Source organism: Mixophyes fleayi, chromosome 7 (assembly GCF_038048845.1).
Source record: "Mixophyes fleayi isolate aMixFle1 chromosome 7, aMixFle1.hap1, whole genome shotgun sequence".
Lineage (NCBI taxonomy): Eukaryota > Metazoa > Chordata > Amphibia > Anura > Limnodynastidae > Mixophyes > Mixophyes fleayi.
In genome coordinates, this window is record NC_134408.1 from 44,486,862 (window position 1) to 44,513,198 (window position 26,337).

Sequence of the window (26,337 nt, forward strand, 5' to 3'; positions counted from 1 at the left end):
GGCTACTTCCAGCAGAATAATTTGCCATATCACAAAGCACACATCATCTCAAGCTGGAGTACACTGAGCTCTTTGTCATGTTTGTGGAATCTATGTCACCAGATCTCAATCTAAGCGAGCACCTTTGGGGTGGACCAGGAGATTCTCAACATTGAGTGAGCAGCGGACAACTCAGCAGCAACTGCGTGATGCTATCATGTCATCATGTTGGTTCCGGTAAGTTAATGGACCTATTTTACTGTGAAAGCCATGATCAGTCTATAGAAATAAATGTTATTCATTTTGTTCGATTAACTGGACGTTTATTTAGAAACTCACCCAGATATACAGTGTTAACATATCTAAAAATTACAATTAAATAAGAACAAGATGTTTCAGAGTTTTAAAAGTTGAGAGGGTGTTAACATTTGAATGTAATTAATTACAATGAGGCAAAAAAATGAAGTAGTCCATATAATAAAATACAAAATATAAGCTTAAGCTTAGGTACCCTTCATTAATTCATGACCAATATTGGTACATCATTACATTTTAACACAGGGAAGAAAAAAAAAAATAATGTATTGCAATTTTTTTTTAACACATGGTGAATTAATAAAAATGGATAAATCTTGAATAATATGGAAGATGTGACCCCTTACTATTCAAAATTACAGACCAATTTATGGTGGCGGTGGTGGTAACACAATTAGCCCTTTAGATCTGCATGAGATAGCCTTAACATGTGGAGTGCAAACTGCTGTACATTGTCAACAAGTATGCAGATATGTACATAGAATGTGCTTTACTTTAACATGAATACCAAGAGACGTGCTGGCGGTGGATTTGACCCTACGCAGACACAGTTTGTAACATTTGACACATCTTATTCAAGGCTGCATTACCAAAACATTACACACTGTACATCTTGGACAAATGTAGACTGAACGCCATGAAAGATTAGTTTCACCTTCAGACATAATAGAAACTGAGGTTCTAAAAAGATATAAAAATAATTTTAGTTACAATCTACTCAGAATCCCTGCTGGCGAGCGCTCCACTGGGCATATTATCCAAGTCCCTATAAATAAATCATGTTGGCTTGGGTTTATTTTGAGTTTATTTTGTTTTTACAGTTTGCAATTAAACATGTACATAATAATATATTTGGTGAAGTAACACTTCCCTTTTAATTGCCCACGATTCTAAAAATGTGAAATTTGTGCACAATACCTTGAGATTCCCATAATTTATATGCACATATATATCCTACTTATTGGGCGTCACATACTTTACCTCCATCTTGCAATGACAGATCACTTCTAAAAACACCACAACGTGATTGGAAACACTTTGAGACAACTACAGTGCATGACTACTATTATTGGTCCCTTAAAATTGTGGATTATTGAGTAGTGAGGTCCATACTTGTGCAATGTTCATGTTCTTCCTTGTCCTGATTAAAAGGCTGCTAAAATCAATAAGTTAAAGTTTATAGTAGTAAATGTCCTACAGTATCATTTTGACTACGCCTTGAGGTGAGTGCATCCCCTGTACAGGTATATTTTGGGACATTGATCCAAACTCCAGTCGCTTCATTAACCTGGAAACAAATAGTAAGTGAAAGATTAGAAAATGGAGAGGGGGGGGGGGGGGGGAATTAAACGAAATAATTTTTTTGTTACAAAAAATTAAAGAAACAAAACAAACCCCCCCCTCCAAAAATGTGAGAATAGAAAATGACCACTTTCAGCAAGCTAATTTAAATAGTGTACCTATCATCCCGACTGGAGACTGACATTTTGTCAACAAAAATTTTAATATATATCAATGTGATTTCCAGTAAGGTAAGAGGTTACATGGCTTCTGGATTCCTATTTCTCACTTAAGTGGATACTTAAATTCAAATATTTGAGAATATGGACATCAAATAACATGCAAGACTGTTTCTCTTAACAAAGACCCAGTTAGTAACAAAACTAAAATACAAAACATGGAAGAAACGACCCCTATTTATGTCTGGTAGTGTAACTTTAGTAAAGATGATGATTCGACCCAAAATTTATATACTCACTACAACATGCTCCCATATATCTTGCTGTGTGAATTTCCCTGAAGACCAACAAGCATCTCATCTCTGGTCTGGTGTTATAAGCATGCATTGATTACAGGGACTATGCTTTACAGATCTAGAGCTGCAGGTGGCTTGGCTCTGCCCAATCGGAGCGTGAATTACCTAGCTAATTGCCTCACAGCACTGGGGTCATGAGTTCGATTCCCGACCATAGCCTTATCTGTGTGGAGTTTGTATGTTCTCCCTGTGTTTGCATGGGTTTCCTCCGGGTGCTCCGGTTTACTCCCACACTCCAAAAACATACTGCTAGGTTAATTGGCTGCTATTAAAAATTTGACCCTAGTCTCGGTCTGTCTCCCTGTCTGTCTATCTCCCTCTTTGTCTGTCTGTGTGAGTGTGTGTCTATAATAGGGAATTTAGACTAAGCTCCAATGGGGCAGGGACTGATGTGAGCGAGTTCTCTGTACAGCGCTGCGGAATTAGCGGCGCTATATAAATAAATGATGATGATGATGCTATGCATTTATGATAATTGGTTTGGGGACTCCTCAGGGAATACATTGCGTTTCTTCCTATGTGGGAGCAGATGGTAGGGACAGAATTTGGCGTAAACAGGCGTCTTTTCATTCTCCTCTTCAAACTTTATTGTGTACAAGGGTTTCCAGAAAGACAGTGCCGCTTCTTTGGCAAGCAGTACCGATATGGAACGAATACATAAAGCATTGGATGGAGAGGGTGTCGACCATGATTCACTCGTTTGGGGTAACTGTAGCCTTGGGGGAGGTGCATAAGCTGGGGAAGAATAGCATGTGGCATACGTTCGGAGTAATCTTAGACAGTGATATATTAATTGCTACTTGAAATCTGCTAAGGGGGGGAATTTGCAATGTCAAAAACTTTTTTTTACAGTTATCTACGGTTTAGACATATCCTTGCAACCCAGTTTGATGGCCTTTCCATCACATTTAGTCATGGTCCGATCAAGGTACTTTTTTGCAGAGTGTGCGTTTCCCTCCAAAAAATCTTGATACCCATCCTACATGGTTATATCCTCCCTCATTTCAATCCTGATAACTTGAGTACTCAAAGTCAAGTGAGAATCTGACATTGGCCCATTTAGTGACGAGGAATGGGGCTTCATGATGGGTAGTGTAAAGGTATCGACAAATAAAGTTATAAATCTTAATATACCCCATTTAAGGCTTAATGGTGAGGCAGAATAATTCTAGCTGCCCTAAATGTGGGCTGGATTCAGCTTTCTTCTGGCACCTACTATGGGAGTGTCCTGGCATGCAATAAATTTGTGCTGCGGTGGTAGAAGGCATACGGAGAACAGGTATTGATATCTCTCTATTGTACCCCAAGCATATATCTTTGGAATCTCACTGGATCACACAAATCTTCATCTTTATATATAATTAATCTAATTGTTTTAGCCAAAGTTGTTATAGCCAGAACAGAGTTTCCACAAATGGGTTGCCTTGGTGAATGATGCTGTGGGGCATGAAAGGTAGCCATACTAGCAGGAACACTATGCAGAAATAGAGAATGTTGTTAAAATGGACTAACTCTAGGTATGCTGTGAGGGGATTGTCAGATGATTTAGATGAAGCCTCTGTCTAAGTGCCCAGTCTCAATTTTCAAACGAGTCACACAGGGTTGACAACCAATCATGAGTTTGTACCATTCAAAACGCACATTAGAAATTAACCCCCTGCTCCATCCACTTGTATTAAGTGTTTCTATACGAAAACTCAAACCAATTAGGACAAGTTACCACTTGAGGAGAATTACTGGTAGCTGAAATAAATTTGGTGTTTTCCTGGGATTATCCAATAAAACTAAGTAGTAAGTACACAACTATCCGATTAGGCGAGGAAAAATTTGAGCTTATTATAATAAATGGTATCCACTATAATAAATCTATTTATACAACCAGTGGTGGCAGATACAAAATAAATATACCAAAAGCAGTGATTTGCCAGGGGCTTGACAAGAATACTATACTACATACTAGTAGTGTACATAGACATGGTGCATGATCATGCTGGTTTGGCCAAGTGCCAAGAAGCAAGATCAGAGTCAATGTGGCCACACACGCAAGTGGCAGAATTGAGAGAGGTACAGCCATTCAGGGCTCAGGCTGAGCAATTGGATCTCTTCTGGTTTCATTGAGATGGATTTGCAAAGTTGGAAGCTAACCAGACACACTGGTCAAATAGAGGTCATTTACCAACATGTCATATAATGGTCTAGTTAATGATCAGATAATTATCAGGCATAGGGCTTGTTTTGGGACCATACACACATCGTAGATCATTTTAGGGACGGGCCATTATTTAAAAGAAAAGGTAAAAAAGGCACCAAAGCTAACATAAAAGCATAAAAAGAAATAAAAAATATTTCACTATAAACATCCTTTAAATATTGTAAATGGCTTACCCTTTTTCCCCTGGTGACATAGGCATACTAAGCCGGTTTTCAATGCTTTCTCTCGTCTTGTTCATACGAGCCGACAAGGGAGACACCAGTCTATTGGGGGACTGTTCATATACAAAGTTTCTGCAAGATGCTAGCTTGGACTCCAGTGCCTGGGAAAAGATAATCAGTCAACATTTTTTATCAGAAATTCCCAATACAATAGAATTAAGGATAGGTTTTTAGTCTGGCTCTTCTAGTGTCTTAATATTCTAATGCAAACACATAAAATAGTGTTAATTTCAGCAGGATTACATTGGGAACTACCTTGCTATTTCCACCAGTGATTTCCAACTCTTGTAACACAGAGGCCTGTATTTGCTAGGCCCCCTAAACATGCAGGCAGTGCAATAAGAGTTAGATACACTGTTAGATACACTCTGCTAGTATGTAATCAAGGATTTAAGATCGGGTAGGCATCATATTGCCAAACACGCTCAATATAGCGCATGTATGAAACTGCAAAACCACAAATCAGCTGAGGAAATGCCTACTGTGGCACTGTGCCAGTTGCTGCCTTTGGCTAGTTTCTGACTACAGGAACAGCACTGGTTCCTGGCTCTATTAATTAATAATAAAAAGAGCACAGACATGCAAAAAGGTTTTACTTTGTAGGTCAAGAATATTTAAATGAGATAAAGTATGGAGAGGGCTGGCTGGGGGGGGGGGGGGGGGGCGCGTTCCTTGCAAAAATTGATCTCTAAAATACACAGTGACAATAATTACAAAAGGTTGAAAAACAAATAAATGTAGAATTAAAAACAACAAAAATAATAGCAACAACAACAAAGAAGGTTCTTATCACCATCTGAAATATGTGCGCTGTGTTCGGAAAATGCACACAAGCGTGAAGAAAAGCAATAACCATTACAAAAAACAAAAATTGGCCCCTTAAGCTCTGCAACCCGAAGTAGTGGGAGCCTGTAAGCTGGCCCTAATCAGTGCTTACTGCCTACACAGACCATACAGCCACAATAGGATAATTTGGGAAGTCTGAAGTGTGAGCCCAACTATGTCACCTCCCACCAATCAACTACACAAAAACTTCCAGGGTGAAAAAGTGTAACCAAAAATCACTGCACCACTGACAATAATTCAGACCTCATTAACTCCCTTTCCATAAGAAATAGTGTATACAAAACATTACTGTAAAACATAATGGTCACCATGACAACAGATACAAAGTAAATCAGCCACACTATTCAGAACAGCATAACCAGGGCTGTGTGATGAGGTAAACAGAGACCAGCCATCACAATTTGGGAAAGGAAAATGTATAAACCAAACATTCAGTGAAGTGGTTGTGATGTACTTTATATTCTATGCACAGTTCTAGATATTTACACTATGTCTACATCGTAAAAGGTTTTGGAAAAACAATTCAGGCGGGTTTGGTAGCAAGAGAGGGGGTGTTGTGTGTACTACACGTGCACCCTACATATCTGCAGACATGAGCCTCTTGGCTAGAACATCTTGTTTTCAGTCCTAAGAATACTCAGAACGAAAATTAAGTGAGATTTCCAGAAACATAGCAGCTTGTATCTATGTTGATATCAGAGAATGTACTACTTACTAATGGCCTTGTCTGCATATAAACACAGCTGCTAAATGCATTATTGCTTTTCTTTTACAAGTTCATAATAGAAGACAGACCACATAATAATCACCTTAACCCTTTGCATTAATGTTCTTGCTACAACATTTTACATTAATGCTTTCCTTATGATCTAATAATGTATTCACAATATTTGCTATACTGTGCATTAAATCAGTACAAATACTTCTGTCAGTTTGTGCATGGGATAAGAGCCAGACCGCCTGAAGAGTGTGCACTGGGCTCACAGCTTATGTGCTCAGACCATAGAGGGGATGTATTTAAGCCATACATGAAGCTACATTCAGAAGTATTTTAGGAGAAAAACAGAAGTTGAAATAAACACTACAGTTAGAATGGCCAATGTAAAACGTCAATTCAGAGTACAACTTACTCTGGTCATTCGGGTTAAACCACCTATCCTGGATGCATTTCAACCATTTTATGCGAGTGTGATTAGATTTCTTCCTTTTTAAATAACTTATGATATTGTACAATTATTATTTTTTTATGCATTACAGTATAAAGTTATTTTAAATAAAAAAATGGGGAATTTGAGGATTTTATTTCAAATCTACAGCTCCTAACTAAGGTTGAGTGCTTGAATATTTGATTATATATTGGGATTTTTGTACTCATGTTAAATCCTTTTCTTTGAATCCAATGGGAGACACTGGAATGCTGGGGTGTAGAGTGCGATAGGTGCTTGGGCATTTGATATTTATTGCGAAAAAGTTCAAGCTCCTCCCCCTCTATAACCCAATGGCTGCTTGGGATCGAAATATTTTTCCAATAAAGCCCCAGAAAACATAACAGGAGGGATAGGAAAAAAAAAACAACCCAAAAAACCCAAACATTCTCCAATGATAACTCTAACAAGGATAACAGTAAGAAACAACAAAGAGCGTAGAGGGATGGTGTCCAGTGCCCCCCACTGAATTCAGGGAAAAGGATTCAGGCGACTCCGTTAAGCTAGGCACCGATTAACTTACCAGGGGCAGTCCAAAGGACCGTGATATGGGTGTGCACTTTCCAATGTGCTAGGTGGACAAATACATACACATACTTGAAGAAAGTGTGTGGTCCACATTTCTGCAGTTCATATATGAGCTTTAAATTTGTCTATTATGCACATTTTAACAAAACCAAATATGTCACATGACATGTATGAGGCTATCTCATTGCAAATCACTTTCATCATGAATAACAATTCTTACCCCGACTTTTTTAAGAAGATCTCCTACTATGTTCAATGCCGACATCCGTGCCGATGGTGTTAATGGTGTGCCACCATACCCATCATCCAAACCTAAAATAAAACCCACAAATTATCAGAGCAGGCAGCAGCTAAGATTATTTAGAAGTCAGAAACTACCTATTTGTTTCAGTTCTGTTGGTGCATATTTTTGAGCAAATTGTAGAGATTGTCCTCCAATTGACACTGTGTCAGTTGGAGGACGTTCATGTTTCAGCTTCAGTAACCCTATGAAACATAAGGCTAAGGGATTTATTTACTAAACTGCAGGTTTGAAAAAGTGGAGATATTGCCTATAGAAACAAATCAGATTCTAGCATTTTGTAGAATGCACTAAATAAATGACAGCTAGAATCTGATTAGTTGCTAAAGGCAACATCGCCACTTATTCAAACCCAGTTTAGTAAATATACCCCAAGAGCGCACTTCTCAAATTACGGAACACAATGACCTGAATTTGCTTACAGGAAGAGCTTCAACCTTTTTGTATCGTGAAAGCTACTCTACTGAAATCTTAAAGAGGCAAACATTAAAAGTTCAATATAAGAAGCTACTGTTGAACATGGTTAAAAATAGACAGAAAAGCTGCCACCAATATTAAATGGCCAAGTTTTTTTTTGCATGTAAGGGATGGCATCTCTTCAGAAGGTCCAGTCCTTAGGGTAGTTGTCTTGTTCCTTTTAGTTTAAAACTAGTATAAGTACTGCAAGAAAGTTTACAGTCCAAATTCCTCAATGAGTGGAAGGAGTAGCACTTATCCCTCTGGCCCTATGGAAAATACCTGAAGCCTGTCCCACTGTTTGAAGGAGAAATGTTATGGCCCAGTAGCTATATTAGAGACGTCTTCTCATTGTCCACAACCCTCCAAACAAGGAGAATTAACACCGACCCCACAAGTAATTAGAACACATTTACCAAGTCTGCCATTCTGAAGTGAAAAGCAGAAGATTATGTTCACTATCTGTCTGATATCAGGTGGGAAGTGAGACTCATATTTTGGTGCCCCACTGCCACAGACCAATACTTTCCACATGTACTGTATTTACCTTCATAAGAAGCATCAAGCACTGTCATGCTGGTTCAAGTCATTCAACAACTGTCTACTTACTTGTTCTGAAATGCATTGTTGATCCTTGGTGACCTACGGGTGTTGATGGTAAGGATAGGGAAGCTTGGACAGCTGTGTCTATGCGTTCAGCTTCTGGACTGTCAGTTGTAATAGGTTTAAGTATCTCCTGCTTATGCTGAACTGCTAGCTCTTGTCTTAAGTCTACAAATAAAAGAAATGCAAGTTTCAATTCATGAAATGCAGAATTACATGTTATATGGATATAAAACATCTTAAACATGTGCCAGTGCAGAGAAATTCCTGGGTTCAGGTAATAGGGGGATCTGAATAACGTTTCCAAACCAGTGTGTTACATTTATATGCCACAGAGTGTCCAGGGATAACAGGGATAAAATGGATCGTATGGTATATGTGTTTGCTGATGTATCACAAAACCACAAATGTTAGAAGCCATTGCACTACAGACATTATACACTCGAAAAAAGAGTTTAGGCAGAACAATTATATTAACAAAACAGTTTAAAACGTAAGATACATTTGGAATCCATTTATTACAAATACAATTTTTTTTTATTAAAAGTTGGAAACGTTAAGATTTGATACTTCTAATAATGCCTGATACATTAATGAAAGAATACAGTTTACATTTTAATTCTGGCAGCAATGTATTTAACCAAAACGTTTGTCTGATTTGTAACAATTACAGCATGCTATGATCTATCTTAGATGAAACTCCCTTGTAATTCATTTAATAGCTTTCTAAAGCCTTACTAATGTACATTATACAAAAAAAAGAAGAAGAAAAAAAAAATGTGTAATGCTGTCGGCTAAGAAAAATAAAACTATTTTACAGTGCAAATATGTGTCTAGGATATTATCTTACCTCTAGTTTCATCTTTCAACCTCTGGATACATTCAAGATTATTTTCCTTCTCATCCAGCTCACTTTCAAGGAATGCATTTCTTTCAATTGCCTGATTTAAACGCAACTCAAAATCCTCCAATGATGTGATGGTAGATCTGTTAAAAGCAGGTGATTTTTGTTTAATCTTTTGGTATTGAGGAAAAAGAGAACACAAACAAAACAAAAACATTACAAGAACCATTAAGGGAAGTCCTTTCTAGAATAAAACTACAATGCAAATGACATTTTTACAACAGGGGTATGGCATGTATAACAGAAGAAGGTGGGGGAAGGGATGTAGGGATACAGGCAGGATAAACTAAATGAGGACAGGTCAGGACTAGTGTTGAGAATGGGACCTTCATCTTCCTTAGTCCAAGGTAGAGGGCATTTAAATATAGTGGTATAGGGTGATGTGTAGAGGTTTGTCTTGGGTCTCTGCATTATATGTTAACCCGAGGGGGCTAACCCAACTCTTCAATTGAAAGGGAGGCGTTCAAATTACACAGCCTCAGCATCCCAAAGTCTTGTTCCCATGTATTTGTTAATTTTTGTGGCATTGTGAGGCAACGTCTAAAAAGTTGGACATGGCCAGAGCCAGCCTCTCCTGAGTATCTGTAAAGAGGCATATCCTACCAGAACATACCAGTTGTCCACTGCTAAGGGTCCCCCTTCTTAGGCCAAGCTTTCAACGCCTCTAGCAATAGCCATGGTTAAAAGTCAGGGTTCCATACTAAAGAGTGTGTCCTGGTTAGGGAGAGTGAATATTGTGAAAATGAATATTCTCCGCAGGATCCACTTTGTACTGCTAGTCACCCCAGGATTCCTAAAAATGTTGTTAGATCTTCAGAACATGACACTTGGCTTTGTCTGGGGAAGCAGGAGACCCAGGTGCAGACACAATATACTATATAGACGCAAGGACAGAGGTAGTCTTCAATTACCCCTCTTATCGAGTTATCATGAGGCAATATTGCTTAGCAGAATGCTGGACTGGACTTAGGGGCGTGAGCAACAATGGACCAAAATAGAAAACTTATTCTCTCAAGTACCCCTTCATATGCTACATCTGCTCCCTACTATTCCCAAAATTCTGCACCCCACAATTGGGCCCACTTTAGAAAGATGAAGACAGCTGCGTACTCGTGCAAAGCATTCCTTTCCTATATCCCCTCTCAGTCCCATTATACACAACCCAAATGTAACTCCTGGACTCCAGCCGCGAGCTCTGTACTTCTAATCTGAGAAGTTCTTTTAACATTAATGCGGAGAGCCCTAACCACATCTAACTTTTCCATAGACTGTTAATCAGAATTGGAAGTAAATGAAAAGACCGGAACTACAATTTCCTGGTTCAAATGAAAAGCCGAAACTACTTTAGGAACGAAGGAAGGGAGGGGTCTCAAAACCGCTCTGTCCTCGTGGAAAACCAGATATGGTTCCCGGCAAGACAGAGCTCCTAATTCAGAAACCCTACGTGCAGATGCAATAGCCAAAAGAAAGACAACCTTCCAGGTAAGACACCTAAAATCTGCCTTAGGTAATGGCTCAAAGGGAGGCCCTTTAAGCATATCCAGTACCAGGTTGAGATCCCATGGTGTTGTGGCGGAACGTAAGGAGGCTGAATATGTAAGACTCCCTGAAGAAAGGTCCTGACGTCTGGCAAGTCCGCTAATTTCAGGTGAAAAAACTGAAAGCGCCGAAACCTGAACTCTTAATGAGCCTAAACGGAGCCCTGCTTCCAGCCCATCCTGAAGAAAAGCCAACAAGCGGGGGAGACGAAAGGAAGATGTGTGACAGGACTTTTTTCGCACCATCTAATATATGCTCGCCAGATGCGAGCCAAAACCGGTTTTCGAGCTCGCAGCATAGTGTTCACTACACTGGGGGAAAAACCCCTAGCTCTCCAGAGGCTGGCTTCAACAGCCATGCTGTTAAACAGAGCTGAGGTAAATTCTGGTGACGAAAGGGACCTTGGAGAAGATATTGTCTCGTGCCGGAAGACAATATCCTTGTCCCACCACCATGGATATTATGTCTGCGTACCACACACACGACGCGGCCACGAGGGAGCTATTAGAATCACCGGCCGACCGCCTTGCCTCACTCGTCTGAGTAGTCTGGGAAGCATGGGAATCTGAGGAAACAGATAACCCAACCTGAATTCCCATGACATGGACATCACGTCCACCACTATTGCTAAGGGATCTCTTGCCCTTGCGCAAAACCTGTGAACTTTCCTGTTGTATCTGGAGGCCATGAGATCTACATCCGGAAGACCCCACCTCTGAACTAGAGACTGAAATACTTCCGGGTGGAGGGACCCCCCCCCTGGCATCATCGCATTTCGACTGAGGTAATCAGCCTCCCAATTTTTTATTCCTGGAATGAACACAGCCGATATTCCTGGAACGTACTGTTCTGCCCAAAAGAATATCTGAGCTGCAACACGCATTGCAGCTGCACTCCTGGTTCCTCCCTGTCTGTTGACATATGCCACAGCCGTGGCATTGTCGGACTGAACTCTGACTGGGTGGCCCTGAAGGAGAGTCTGGGCCCCCCGAAGAGCTAAAAGAATTGCCTTCAACTCCAAAGTGTTGATTGATGGGGCCGATTCCTGAACTGACCAGAGCCCCTGGAGCCTGAGGTGCAGGACTACCGCCCCCCAACCTCTCAGGCTGGCATCTGTTGTGGCCATGATCCATGACCATGGAGCAAAGGACCTGCCCACCACCATGTGATCTTGAATCAGCCACCACTGGAGCGATTCTCTCGCCCTTGGAGACAGCGAGATCCTCTGGAGATCCAAGCGTAGGTGGGATCCTGACCATTTCGTCAACAGATCCCACTGAAAGCATCGAGAATGAACTCGACCGAAGGGGATGGTCTTGAAGGAGGCCACCATCTTTCCCAGCAGCCGCATGCACAAGTGTATTGAGGGGCTGGGAGAAGACAAGATCTGAGTTGTTATACTTCGAATTGAACCGATCTTCTCGGCAGGCAGGAACACCTTCTGCTGGCTGGTGTCCATGATGAGCCCTAGGAAAACCATGCGTTGACACGGAACCATCTGGGATTTCTTTGAGTTTATCAGCCATTCATGGCCCTCGAGAACCGCCAAGGTGAGGAATAAGTGATGACGTAAGCAATTCTCTGAGGAGGATTTAATGAGCAGATCGTCCAAATAAGGCACGACCTGAACTCCTAGCAGATGAAGACACGCTGCCATCTCTGACATGATCTTCGTGAAAACCCTCGGCGCTGTGGAGAGGCCGAAGGGGAGAGCCCGAAACCGATAGTGGGAGGACCCCACTGTGAATCTTAGGAGAGACTGATTGTCGCTCCGAATGGGAACGTGGAGGTATGCGTCTTTTATGTCTATGGACGCCATAAACTGATCCTTCTCTAAACCGTTTATCACCGACCTCAGGGATTCCATCCGAAATCTGTCAACCCGTAAGTGCACATTGAGGTTCTTTAGGTTTAAGATGGGTCGAAAAAGACCCGTCCGGCTTCTTGACCAGAAACAGATTTGAATAAAACCCCTGTCCCTTCTGGTCGTCTGGGACCCTGCAGATGTATCTTTGCAAAAGAAGAGAGGCGACACAAGCCTGTATTGCCTGTCTTCTTGTAGGATCTCGGGGTAGCGGGGTTATGAAGAAACGATGTGGTACCAGACTCAGCAGGTCTATCGTGTACCCCCTTGATATAATGCCCCGAATCCAAGGGTCTTGGGAGGACGCTGCCCACTGTTCCTGAAACAAAGACAGATGTCCCCCGTTTGGCGCCCCCTCCTGCAGAATAGAGTGGTCGTCAGGACGCAGGCTTCTCCTGGGTCTTGGAGGCCTGGCGCCTTGCTGCAAACGAGGATCTTCCCCTGACAGAGGAACCTTTGGTTGATTACCTCTAAAGGACTGTCCTCTAGGCAAGGAGGTCCCCCGAAAGGGCTGACGAAAGGAGCTGACCTGAGGGTTCCGGCCCCTACTAGAGAATACCGGCAAGGTAGTGCTTTTGCCCCCTGTTGCCTGTGAGATCATAGTATCTAATTCCGGGCCCAACAAACCTGCTGCTGAAAAAGGAATGGTTTCAACTGACTTTTTTGATTCCGAATCTCCTTCCCAGGCTTTCAGCTATAACGTTCTTCTTGCTGAAATAGATGCAGCCTGAATAGAGGAGGACACAGACGCTGAGTTCTGGGCCGTCTCATAAAACGTACCCCGATGCCTCTTTCAAATGTAAAGCCAGGGGAAGTAAATCAGAGTGCTGTAAGGCCTCTGCCAGTTGGTCTGCCCATGTTTCCATGGCTTTAGCAACCCAAGCTGAAGCAAATGTGGGCCTAAAGGAAGAACCCACTGCCACAAATATAGATTTCAGCTGTGATTCCACTCTGCGATCAGTGGCATCTTGCAGAGTTGCCGAACCTGGGACCGGTAGTAAAGTGTGTCTGGCCAAACGGGCTACTGGAATATCTACCTTCGGAATACTCTCCCAGCGAGCCACATCTTCCTCCTGCAATGGATACAGGGAAGAGAATCTCCTGGGAACAGAGAACCTTTTATCAGGCTGTTTCCAGGCTCCCTCTGCAATATCTCAGAGTTCTACAGAAGGGGGAAAACGGATAAACTTCATCTTGGCCTTCTTAAACAGACTTCTGTTTCTAGGAGTAGGATCCTCCGGTTCTGGGAGGTCCAACGCCTGTCTCACCGCTAAAACCAAATCATTTATAAATTGGCTTTTAGTGCTTTCTTCCTGTTCCAAAGGTTGAACCTGGTCAGGATCAGAATTTATTTCCCCCTCCTCCTCTGAAAACCCCTCAGAGTCTGAAAGGACCATAAGGGGATTAGCAGATCTAATCCGCTTCCTTTTAGCAGGCGGGGTGTTTGGGGATTCAAGTAACTGGTTTAGTTTGTCCAAACCCTTTATAAATGCTGCGGACCATGCCGGTTCTGTGGGAACAGGGGCCTGGTCCGTAAGCAATGAGGAAGGTCCTGGTATAGACGTTCCAATAGAACTTGTGGTAGCAGGGAGGTCTAATGAACTAGCATTATTAGCCGCCGAGGCTGCCACACTAGATAGCAACTGAGTAGATTGAGATATCATCTGTGTTAAAGAGGAAACTGACTGTGTCAGGGAGGCCACCCAGGCCAGTTCCTCCGTCAGTGGGGCTATATGATGGGTTAGCGCAGGGGGGTACCCCTGCTTCGCAGACAGAGCAGAGCGCCAACGGGTCTTTCTGCCCACATGGTAATTTTACATTACATTTTGAACATGTAAAATACTTTGCCATAGGGCCCTTTCCTTTATCATCTTCATCATCATCATTTATTTATATAGCGCCAACATATTCCGTAGCGCTTTACAATTGGGGACAAACATAATAAACTAATAAACAAGCTGGGTAAAACATACAAAGAAGTGAGAAGGCCCTGCTTGCAAGCTTACAATCTATGGGACAATGGGAGATTGACACATGAGGTTAAGTATACATTTTGCATCTTGGCTCAGCCAGACTGCAAAGGTAAGGTGACTCATAAGCTAAATGATCCTGTCACACAACAATGTTGGTCAGGGGGTAGTTGTCTTGTGTGAAATTGTGTAACAGGCTAAAGGTAGTGAGGTTAAGAGGGTGGTTGAGGAATATTATAAGCTTGTCTGAATAGGTAGGTTTTCAGAGAACGCTTGAAATTTTGTAGACCAGAGGAGAGTCTTATTGTGCGTGGGAGAGAGTTCCATAGAGTGGGTGCAGCCCGAAAAAAGTCCTGTAACCGGGAATGGGAGGATGTAATGAGGGTGGATGAGAGACACAGATCTTTTGCAGAACGGAGTTGCAGAGTTGGGAAATATTTTGAGACAAGAGAGGAGATGTATGTTGGTGCAGCTTTGTTGATGGCCTTGTAGGTTAGTAAAAGTATTTAATATTGGATTCGGTAGAAGACAGGCAGCCAGTGTAGAGACATACAGAGTGATTCAACAGAGGAATAGCTATTTGCAAGGAAAATCAGTCTTGCCGCAGCATGCAAAATAGATTTTAGGGGTTTGAGTCTGTTTTTGGGAAGACCAGTAAGGAGGGAATTGCAATAGTCAATGCGGGAGATGATTAGTGCATGAATTAAGGTTTTAGCAGTGTCTTGTGTGAGATATGTGCGGATTCTGGAAATGTTCTTTAGATGTATGTAACATGATATAGAGTCAATGTGGGGAACAAAGGATAGGCGTGAATCAAGGATTACACCTAGGCAGCGAGCTTGTGGGGTGAGATTTATGGTCATGTTATCAACAGAGATAGAAATGTCAGGTATGCTCTTGTTGGCGGGTGGGAATATTATTAACTCTGTTTTAGAAAGATTAAGTTTGAGTTGACGAGAGGACATCCAAGATGATATGGCAGAAAGACAGTCAGTTACACGGGACAACACAGATGTCGAGAGATCAGGAGAGGATAGATTTGGGTATCATCCGCATAGAGATGATACTGAAAGCCAAAGGAACTTATTAGATTTCCAAGAGAAGCGGTATAGATAGAGAACAGCAGAGGACCTAGCACTGAGCCTTGTGGTACTCCAACTGATAGGGTTTATCTGTCATTGTTTATAAAGGAAGGCACACCAAACACACAGCCTTAAATAGATAATTTAGCTGAGAGAGACAGATTGAGAGAACAGTGGAAAAAAACAAGTAGTCAACTAATCGGACATAAAAGTTGTACTTGTAATTGTTAAACAACAAAATAATATATTGGCAAGTAGGAGAACTACAATATAACCCCTACTAGCCTCACTTTGCAGTCAGCAAATACAGTAATATGCGTTTAAATAAATCAGATACTTAGCCCACGGGCCAAACAGGGGAGAAGTCCAACAGCAGTGTCCTGGTGCCTGCTCCCTCTGATCTGTGTCCTTTCATGGGCTTCTCTTTGGCGCCAGAAGGCTGGGCTAGTCCAATTTTTACATGAGAGCAGGGGAGCTCTGTGTCTTAGCTCCCCCCCCCCCCCCCCCTGATAATGCTGTCTCTCTGTGATTTTCCTTATGAAAAAAAACGGGTGGTGTACGGCAGAGTAGTGGAGACCTCAATTGAGGTCTCTGCAGCGGATTTTCACCCCGATGCCCCCTCCTATGTATGAGGGGGGGATCTTGGTATGGCCCCCTTCTGTTTCTCCTCTGCGGAATCCAAGATGGCCACCGGCATTGTGTTTCTCCCGATAACCGGCACTCCATGCCCGCAGTGGCATCGCCGGTTATCAGGGAGGCCCCAAGAGTGACAGTGGTCCGGAGAGACGGTCTGTCACTCTGTATTCAGGCACTCTCTGTACTCTGTCAGTGAGAGCCTCTGGCTCTCATCTGACAGAGCAGTGCCTGCGCTGCTGTTCTGGGAGTGTGTTCTCTATAGTAGAACACACTCCCAGGTCTGCCACCAAAAGTTAGGATTTCCTATATAAAAAAGAAATTAAATAAAACAAATTAAAACAGAAGTTAAATGAAAAAATTACTAACAGTACTAAAACACTGCCCAACTCCATAGGCACCTAAAAAAAAACTGAACAGGAAGGGGCAGGGGGATTGTAGAGAGGAGGGGTCTGTCAGCAGTGCTAAACTTAACTAGCTAGGTGCTAACTCCCGTGCTCCCCTCCACAACCCTTGGTAAGCAGTGTCCCCCAGACTGGATGAAAGAGAAAAAGCCTTAGGGGCGGTAGACAAATTCCATTTACCACAGTTTTGTTTAAATGGTTGGATTTCAAAGAAACATTCACTTACAGAGCTCATCTTAAAACACACTCAGGTCCTTCTCGGAGATGTTTAAAGACTTAATATTAATCCTTGGGAAGTGAATTAAGTGTAGACAACTAAAGCAGATGTTAATAGCACAGGCACAAATCCTATGCTGATTTTGTATGGCAACACTCCAATCTGTGTGTACTCACAAGAGTTAGAAGACAAGTCACTTGCATCTGCAGTTTCTCTAAATGAACACTGGGTGGATTTTGTATTTTGCTGGTGACTACTACAAGAACAGATATTGTGACCAGTCTAAGAAGCAGCTGAACCACACACAAAGTTTATCTGCAGTGCAAACTAAAAGCAATAGTGTGGATTATTTATGTGCATTTGGACAAAGCCAGAAACACTGTCAGAGGTCCCTTTATTTAAGAACCCAATTATAAAGCGCTATGGAAATTTCTGGCGCTATATAAATAAATGTTGGTTAAGGTCCTGCCTACTTCCAGTAGCAAAGAAATATTCTTCACAAAGTATAAGTATCTATTGTGTTCAAAACTGTGGTGCCAATAACTCTTCAAATAAGTGCCCCAGGGAAAGGGGAGAAATAATAACCTAGCATTAATATACTCATGACCATAAGAAAATTCATATAATGTGTTAATTATTTCTGTTATTGTCTGTAAGTGCTTTCATTTGATAGACTCTTAGGGCTAGATTTACTAAGCTGCGGGTTTGAAAAAGTGGGGATGTTGCCTATAGCAACCAATCAGATTCTAGCTATCATTTTGTAGAAGGTACTAAATAAATGAAAGCTAGAATCTGATTGGTTGCTATAGGCAACATCCCCACTTTTTCAAATCCGCAGCTTAGTAAATCTAGCCCTTAATATTTGATAGTATTAATGTGAGATTTTAAGACTGTCAGCCATAGTGTACAGATTTCTGCTCTCCTGTTGACTGATTGATCCTACTCACGAAGATGATGGGAGGTCAAGATTCAGATGTCATATGGTAATCTCATTTTCTACCCAAAGTAAAAAAAAAGTCACCGACCTCTTGGTCCTTTCCAAGTCATCGTTGGCTTGCTCCAGCTCTCGAACATATTTCTGCAGTTGGTTTTGGACTGCTTTGGTTTGAGAGAGATCACTTTCCAGTGTGGAGATCTGTACGTAGCTGCCGGCATGTTGCTCTTCATACTTCTCCTAGTTAGGCAGAGAGAAAAAAGAAAAACTGAAAAACACAAAAACACAAAACACAACAACAACAACAACAACTGTTTCTCCCAGCAGGAGCAGAACCTAAAATATGAAACCTAAAGAAGGAGCATTATATTAAAAGGCATTAAAAGTAGAATTCAAGTAGTCATTATCTATCTAGCATTATCTAAGGCAAATGTCATAAATTATTGTTGCCCTTCCTAAACCATTGTATTTATTGAAAGCTTCATCAGCTTTGTTAGGGAAAAGGACTGTGTGCAATTCTATAAGGTAATACTGGAATAGGGCATATTTAATGGGGATATCACATTTCCAAATGTTGAGCTGTACAATATGGGAGCTTTTATTTGATATCTGAATGATGGGATAGGACTGTGGACTCCAAACTAAAGCAAAAATTATTCTGAACATTAAAATCCACCTATCACACTTTGCAGGCTGCACTAATAGGAGAATGTAGCCTATGAATTCACCATCAGCCAGTGACTCTGTGGGGATAAAGCTAGAGGGTTCAAAGTTAGCCACACATGGCGATATTAGCCAACTGGCCTGACATCTATGTGGTATCACAATGAGCACAGTACCCAACAACTATCCAAACTGAAAGGATCATTATAGAGCATGTTGGCCAACGCATTCAGAAGATGATCAGAATGCAGAATAGGTGGTTCTTATTGAATTTGGCCATTTAATGTGGGCCAAGTAGGAAAGTGTTTGATCCTGTCAACCTGGGCTGAACAGCAGGATGTATGTAGCCTGTTCATTGGCAACCAGGGACATTATTGTACCAATAACACCATTACCCAAATATTAAAACATTTTGGAGATTATTATTATTTTAAGATAAATATATTGTTACAAACAAGGTCATTCTTCATATCTGGATCAACTCATCCCCCACCATAAAGCTATTCAAGGACAAAAAGTACAATACATCGGTCATCATAAAGCGCTAAGGAATTTGCTGTTGCTATATAAATAAATGTTGATGAAAATAGCTCTGTAACAAAAAAAAAAAAAAAAAAAGTGGACATAAAACTTGACATAAAAGAATTTCTATCACTGCGGTTTAGATATAGCCATTATTGTAGGTACAACAAACCCTTCTTGTATATTGATATTTTTCAATTTGTTGTTATTTAATCATGTTTGTAACCTACACCCATCATGGGCCTGACTTATAAAACTATTTTGTAGCCCTAATAGCTGGATGTGCTCCAATTAAGCAGCTCTTCCAGTCCGTCCTCCGCTGCAGACCTGTGACCCCATGAAGGAGACAGATTTGTCGCTCGTGACCTCACTTTTACTGAAGTTCTAGAAACGGAACATCAGCACTTATCACCGGGGGCGGAGAGCAAAGGCTGCTTCCAAAGGATAGAAAATACAAGTTTTCACAAATGAATATTTCAAATGACCATGCTGTCAAAAAAAAAAACCTAACATTTGTAATGGCATGTGACACAAGAAATACAAATTTTGTTTGACAAACTGCACCCACTAGCCTACACCAAATTATTTTAATTAAAAAATACATTTTACTTAAAAATACAATTTTTAAAACCCCTGCTAGGGACAGTGTGCTAAACTAATTAATGTAATTAATGTTGAGTGTTAAGGGCTTTAGATAAGAACACTTAACTGACTAATGGTTTTAACTTCTCTGAAACAAGGATTATAATGAGCGGCAAGAGGCAATCTATGCCATGTTATTGTTTCGTGCCATCTGGTACCCCCCTCAATAGAACCACTGTTTCACAGTGCTCTATTGTGAAGAGACACATCTGAAGCTTCACAATACATGCATTACATCAAGACACAGAAAATGACTTCATTTCAAAACCTATTTAGTTGTACAGAAAATTTTATATATATTTTTTATTATTTATGACATACGTAGAATACCATTTCTTTGTAAGAGATTATATCAATTGAGATTCTCTATAAACATAAAATAAATTTTGGATAGCAGTAACAGAAATTAAAGCCATATGAAGATCAGAACTATGTGCCCAGTTGTAATCTCTCTGCTTCCTATGCTGCCAATGCAGCTGGGTATGCTCAGCACAAGTAATGTTGAGTAATCTCCAAGGGGCGACACATGAGGTGATGCAGAGGGAAAGTTTTTTCTAACTAAATGTGTACAATAATATTATGGCATTACAGGTAAAAAAAATACTTTATTACAGTCCAACATAGACAGTAAGTTTATGTACATTTTAATTCATACACTATTTCTGTAGGACCCAGCTGGGTGTAGTGTGTACAAACGGGGCATAATCAAACACAATCATATCATTCATGTCCAATAGCTCCATTGTGTGCCAATGACATTCCTCACTAATAAGCAAATATCCCCAACTAGGTTCTTAGGCTGCCCACACATGACCCAAGCACTAAGATCAGTACCCAAACCGTAGGTGATCCTGCTGTTTAGCGCACGGGCTGAACAAGCAGATACCTCCCGACATCACTGAAGCCTGAAAGAGCAAAATGATCGCACACAAAGACAGACAGCAGTCACCTTCCAACATGATCAAAAAAAATAAATACATGACTGATGTTAATCCAATTCTCACTGCGATCATTTTGGTGCCAGAAGCACTCCGATATGCTGCAGATATCACAAACTTTGATCAGCTGTACAATGGTATTGGCAAATAAATGTACTACTTCACATTTCTACAATAGACAGCTTCTAAAATCAAAATTATTATACAGTGCTGTCCATTACCTTAATGGACTCAAGATCCATGCGTAAACGGTTATTTTCTAAGAGGAGATCTCTGTTCCTGCTCTCAGTCTGATGAAGTTGTGTCTCCAGCTCAGCTTCATATTCCCGACTGCCCTCCTGAAACTCATTCAGTTCTTCTTGGGCTTCCTTGGCACTAGTAAAGAAAAGAGAGTGTTGGTTCCACAACCCTGAATCCCCCTTCTCCATCAGGTGCAGCGGGACATGTTTTTACATAATGTCCACCGCTACGAAGCCTAAAGGATTAGCTCAAACTTATGTGTGCATGTAACGGATTCTAGAAAAACACACCATAATCAACTGCATTCAATGAGACCAGGAAGTCTGCATAGGTGAAGCAGTAAATGATTACACAATCCTAGTCTATACAAGAAGTTCAGCTTCTTCTGCAATTTAATTACACATGGGCACAATTGTATTGATTTGATGTTATATTTAATACTTCGCTGGTGTCCAAGTAATCAAGAACTAAATATTTTAATGATTTTACAATAAAGATTTAATATGATTTATTACTATATGTCCCAGAGTGCCACAAAAAAACAACAAACCAACAAGACATACTCCTTCCCCTTTCTATTTGTCTTTTTTCTAAAGATAAGAGATAATACTCTCAACCATATTATATTGTGTTGAATCAAGCACCTTGAATCAATGCTCTGCCCAACACCCATAAGTCCTGATCCAGAGTAAGCGGTCAGGAGGATACAGCCACAATAGCCAGCAAAGTGCTGCAAGAGCTCCATCACACTGAAGGAATCCAGCGAAGTAGCCTAGTGGTGGCAGTGACTGCTCCTACAACTGGGGGCACCATGGTAGTGCAGCATTGTCTGGGGTCAAGTAACAGTAGGAATGGGCAGTAACCGTTAACCAACAGTAAAACCTACCACTCCCCCTCTAGGTGGCAGAGTATGCCCACCCTGTCACACCAGTCTTCAAGCCCTCCATACAGCGAACGGTACAACATAATATCAGGAAACATACCATTTCTTATATTTCATTGCCAGACTTTTCCAATATAGTATCTCTTCCTCCTCAGAAGCAAAGGTGTTTCGTTCTAGATCATCCATAGTGGCAATTCCATTAGCACAAAGGTATACCACGAATTCTGTAAATATCAAGTTGTTAACCAATTTAAAAACAGGAGAATACACATAACAATGTAATACAAGTATCTATAGTTACAATACTAGTACTGTACACAGTGTCAGTTACTCTAACAGTATTAAGTGACTTGGGACAGATAGGTCCGAATGATAGACTATATGGGTCACAGATATTTAAAGGCATTTATCCAGTCATAACTTCATTTGTTGGTTTGCATTTTGCTGAATACCGCCTCTTCTCTGGCTTACTTCTGTGCTTTCAGTCATGTCTTTATATCGTCAGGTACAGCTGTCTATTTGTGCTGCTCTGGAAAAAAAAAAAACAGACCTGCTCTCTGTATAAAACTGGATCCAATGCAGAGAACATAGCGGGGCTGTGTGGTATCTCAGGGAAAGTAACTTTATCCGATATAAACACAGGTCTAAATACCAGAAGGAAGCCAAAAAGATAAGACAATGTATTTACAAACAGTCATAGATGGGGGTGTATAAAACAAAGAAATTAAAAGTAGAACTATGCACAAAACTGCATTTTTGGGCCAAGTTTACTATGGTGCAATAAAATACAAATTTAAATGTACCCATGGTACTGCACAGGTGCCCCCTGAAAGGCTGACAGGTCCAGCACGGATCTGCTCTGTGCTTCAGTGACAGGTAAAACCTCACATTTGCATGAAAAGGCCCACCTCAGAAGCAGATAAGTGCAGAACCTTTGGGGGACCTGCAGGGTCCTGACCAAATGACCACAGGTAAATTTAACTTTGCATTTTGTTATAAATTTGTTAGGTAGAGTTCTAAAAAGTCACAGAGCTAGAAAATCCCTTTGATCGTTCCTAGATAAATATATTTACAATGCAAAAATCCATATTTACCCCTTACTAATGTATATAAAACATGACTGGAATATATTATACAGAAGCATTACATAAAGACATTAATAGGCCATGGGATCATACCAGAGCCCCTCCTTCTCATCTCACACATGGATTAACACGTAACTGTAGCCAATAAATTAAAGTGCACAATCCCTTGAACATGTGATAGATGAAAACTCCTAAAGGTTAAGGATATGCAATATGAATGATATATAAACCTTATGGTACTTAGAAATGAAACAGAAAATATTTTACATGATTCCAGTTCTATTCAAGTGTGTGAGAACAAGAAACTGTTCTAGAAATAGCACTAAGCTGTACAGTCACAGTACAAAGCAAATCGTGTAGAATTACAGTATTATATCCATCGGTTGTTTATGCACTTTGATCTGCCAATGTCTAAAAAGCTCATTAAAAAAAATAGGAAGAATTGTTTCTTAATTGTAGGGATCTGAAAAGTAACAGTACCATGCATAGAGTATAGAAACAGTAATAGTAGCCTATTAAAGCTCAATTACCTCCTGGGGCTAAATATCTTCTTTCCGTATAAGATCTTGGCAAAAAGCCGGGCCTGTGTGACGTTGAGAAGGAGGTGTAGGAACGGGAGACCCAAGCAGAAGCAACAATCATGGACTTTGCAGCTTCTAATTGGTCCTTCCACTTATACCATGCTTCAGCAGTAATTTTAAAGTGTTGAATGAAAATGGTTTGCCACTTTAGGTGATAGTGCAGCATTAAGCTATATATTTATAGTAACAGTACTAAACAGAGAATAGTCAAGTGCAAAGATAATTATTGTAACAGAGTAATTATTATAGAGTATAGTTACACCACTAAGTCATTGTTGTAGTGACAGTAGAACACACAGTACAGTTATTGGAGGAGTAGAATACACATAGTGAAGAGAGTTACTAAGCTGTATAATTCTGTTTGACATACTGGAGGTCACTCACAAAGTGCAACACATCTGCTGTGCAGTACTATATCAGCTGTGAATCTGCATGTCCATCTATTTACACAAATGGAAACAAATTTCCACCAAAGCACATAGGCTTATGGATCATTTCTGGAGGAGCAGAAGTTTGCACAGACCAAGGGAAGGAGCTGGGTGGAAAACATTCCTTGCAAAGTATGAATTAGCGGCACTATGTGCCTAGTTTTACAGAGTAGTGAAGCAAGATTATTGAAAGCAGACTTGCAATTTTTGGAGCGCATATTTCTCCTTCTCTGCACACCTAAGCACACTTGCAATAAAAACAAAGCAAAGGAGTTTTGCATTGCGCATTGAGATCTCTTCGTAAAAAAGGACCAGTGAGTTACAATAATAGTATTAAGCTTCATAGTTAGTTACTGTTACACTAGCATGCACATAGTGTAGAGATCAATAGTATTGACCTGCTCAGCTAGGTGTCACAACAGTAACATGCAATGTATGGGTATAGTAGTAGTACCAAGTTATAATAGTAAAATGCAGAGTATTGAACTATAACAGTACTGAACAAATACATACAGTAATTATAGCATAGAACTAAACTATACGTGTAGAATAGTTATAGGTATGCCATACTTATAATAGTACTGAGCACTATAGCACTGAGTATAGCATGGAGTAGTTCCAGTAGTAATAAATGGCAAAAGTTTAGTAACAGTACTTTGCATGTAGTTAAATTAATATAGTCAGCACATAATTCATAGGCTCAGTAATAGTACTAAGCTGTAAAGTTAAAGTACTATGCCCATAATGTATAATTACAGTAATAGTATCAAATTTTATAGTAATAGAACCATGCATGGAGTATAGGTCCAGTAATAGTAATAAATGGTAAAAATATAGTAACAGTGCTTTCTATATAGTGCACTGTTACATTAGTATAGTCAACTTATAATATATAGGTACTTTAATAGTAATAAGCTGTATAATTATAGGACTATGCACATAGTATAGACCCAGTAATAGCAATAAGTGTTAAACATATAGTAACAGTATCTTGCATATAGTGCATTAGTACAGTTATAGAAGCAACTGATAACATGTAGGTACAGTAATAGTACTATGCTGCATAGTGACAATAGCATAACAGTCACAGTAATAATGTTGTTAGAGAATCGCACTTATATGAATAGTTATGGTACCAATTGTATGCATATACTGCATAAGTACTCAGTGTGTACAACTACAGTAATATAACTATGCTGTATAATTATAACGAGAACATAACAGTCACAGTAATGAATTTCCATCATAATACTAATTTGAACTGTCATAGTAACAATAGCATGTATGTACTGCAACAAAAGTACTCAGTGTGCATAACTACAGTAATAACACTATACTGTATAGTTATAGTAACAATAGTATACATCCACTGCATCATATATAATCAGGGTGTATATTTACAGTAACAGCACTACACTGTATAGTTACAGTGACAACAACATGCACCATATATACTCAGGGTGTATAATTACAGTAATACCACTACACTGTGTAGTTATAGTAACAACAGCATTCATCATATATACTCAGGGTGTATAATTACAGCAAGGAGCAGGCCTTATAATGTTACCACTGCCAGTCATACAAGATGTTACACTCAGTGATGACACTATACAGGAAGACCGGATAATGGGACCATCACACAAGTGCCATGACTCAGTAATGAAGCTATTCTGCTGTTACCTCTCTCTCCGCCGACCTCCCGGGCAACCAAAATGAAACCCGCCCAGAGCCCGCGGCCGCACACACCTCACTCACGAAAGCCCAGAATCAAACTCAAACTTTCCTGTACCCCTATTGGCTAATGCTGCACAAAGATGTCACAGTCACCGTCCAACCCGCTATGCCGTGGGGCGGTACCACAAATGTTTTTGGTTTTTTTGTAACAACTTTATTGAAACCAGTAACAATTAAAAATATAGTTTACTCTTGGAACGCGTTTGAATAATACTTCGCAGTATCACTGTCCCTAGTAATATACATTGCAGGCATCAAGCCCCTATAAGTGGAATATTTACAAAGTAGCGCTTACCGCCTAAGAGTGATTGTTTTATCCTAGTCTAGGCTCTAATGACAAGCACTGTGTAAAGACATGCCAACAGTCAAAATGGCTTTGTTTGTATCACGTGACAGGACGCTCCGTTAGGCAACCTGTGGCTCTCCAGCTATGGTGGAATTATAACTCCACAAGTGTGCCTGAGCTCTACATATACGGAGCTACATCGAATTACTGGCGGCGTACTCCAGGGCGGGAGTTGGAGCGGTAGTCGGTCCACAGGAGGAGCTTCCCCCCCCCCCATTGTTTCTTCAGTAATGGGGCGTTGCT

General features: G+C 40.5%; 1 protein-coding gene across 3 annotated transcripts; it reads right to left on the bottom strand.

Moving 5' to 3' along the window:
- Nucleotides 1–1,081: 1,081 nt before the first annotated feature.
- Nucleotides 1,082–26,208, bottom strand: NDE1 (nudE neurodevelopment protein 1). Of its 3 annotated transcripts, none has more exons than XM_075179771.1 (9): nt 26,044–26,208; nt 22,018–22,141; nt 21,016–21,169; nt 18,121–18,269; nt 9,333–9,469; nt 8,489–8,650; nt 7,343–7,434; nt 4,496–4,644; nt 1,082–1,582 (listed from the first exon to the last, which is right to left on the bottom strand). In XM_075179771.1, exons 2-9 carry the CDS (start codon nt 22,101–22,103, stop codon nt 1,489–1,491), a joined length of 1,023 nt encoding a protein of 340 aa, XP_075035872.1. In that variant the 5' UTR covers nt 22,104–22,141; nt 26,044–26,208; the 3' UTR covers nt 1,082–1,488. The 3 variants fall into 3 exon arrangements, with proteins under 3 accessions (XP_075035872.1, XP_075035871.1, XP_075035870.1); XM_075179770.1 differs by lacking the exon at nt 26,044–26,208 and adding an exon at nt 25,695–25,949; XM_075179769.1 differs by lacking the exon at nt 26,044–26,208 and adding an exon at nt 23,533–23,564.
- Nucleotides 26,209–26,337: the final 129 nt, after the last annotated feature.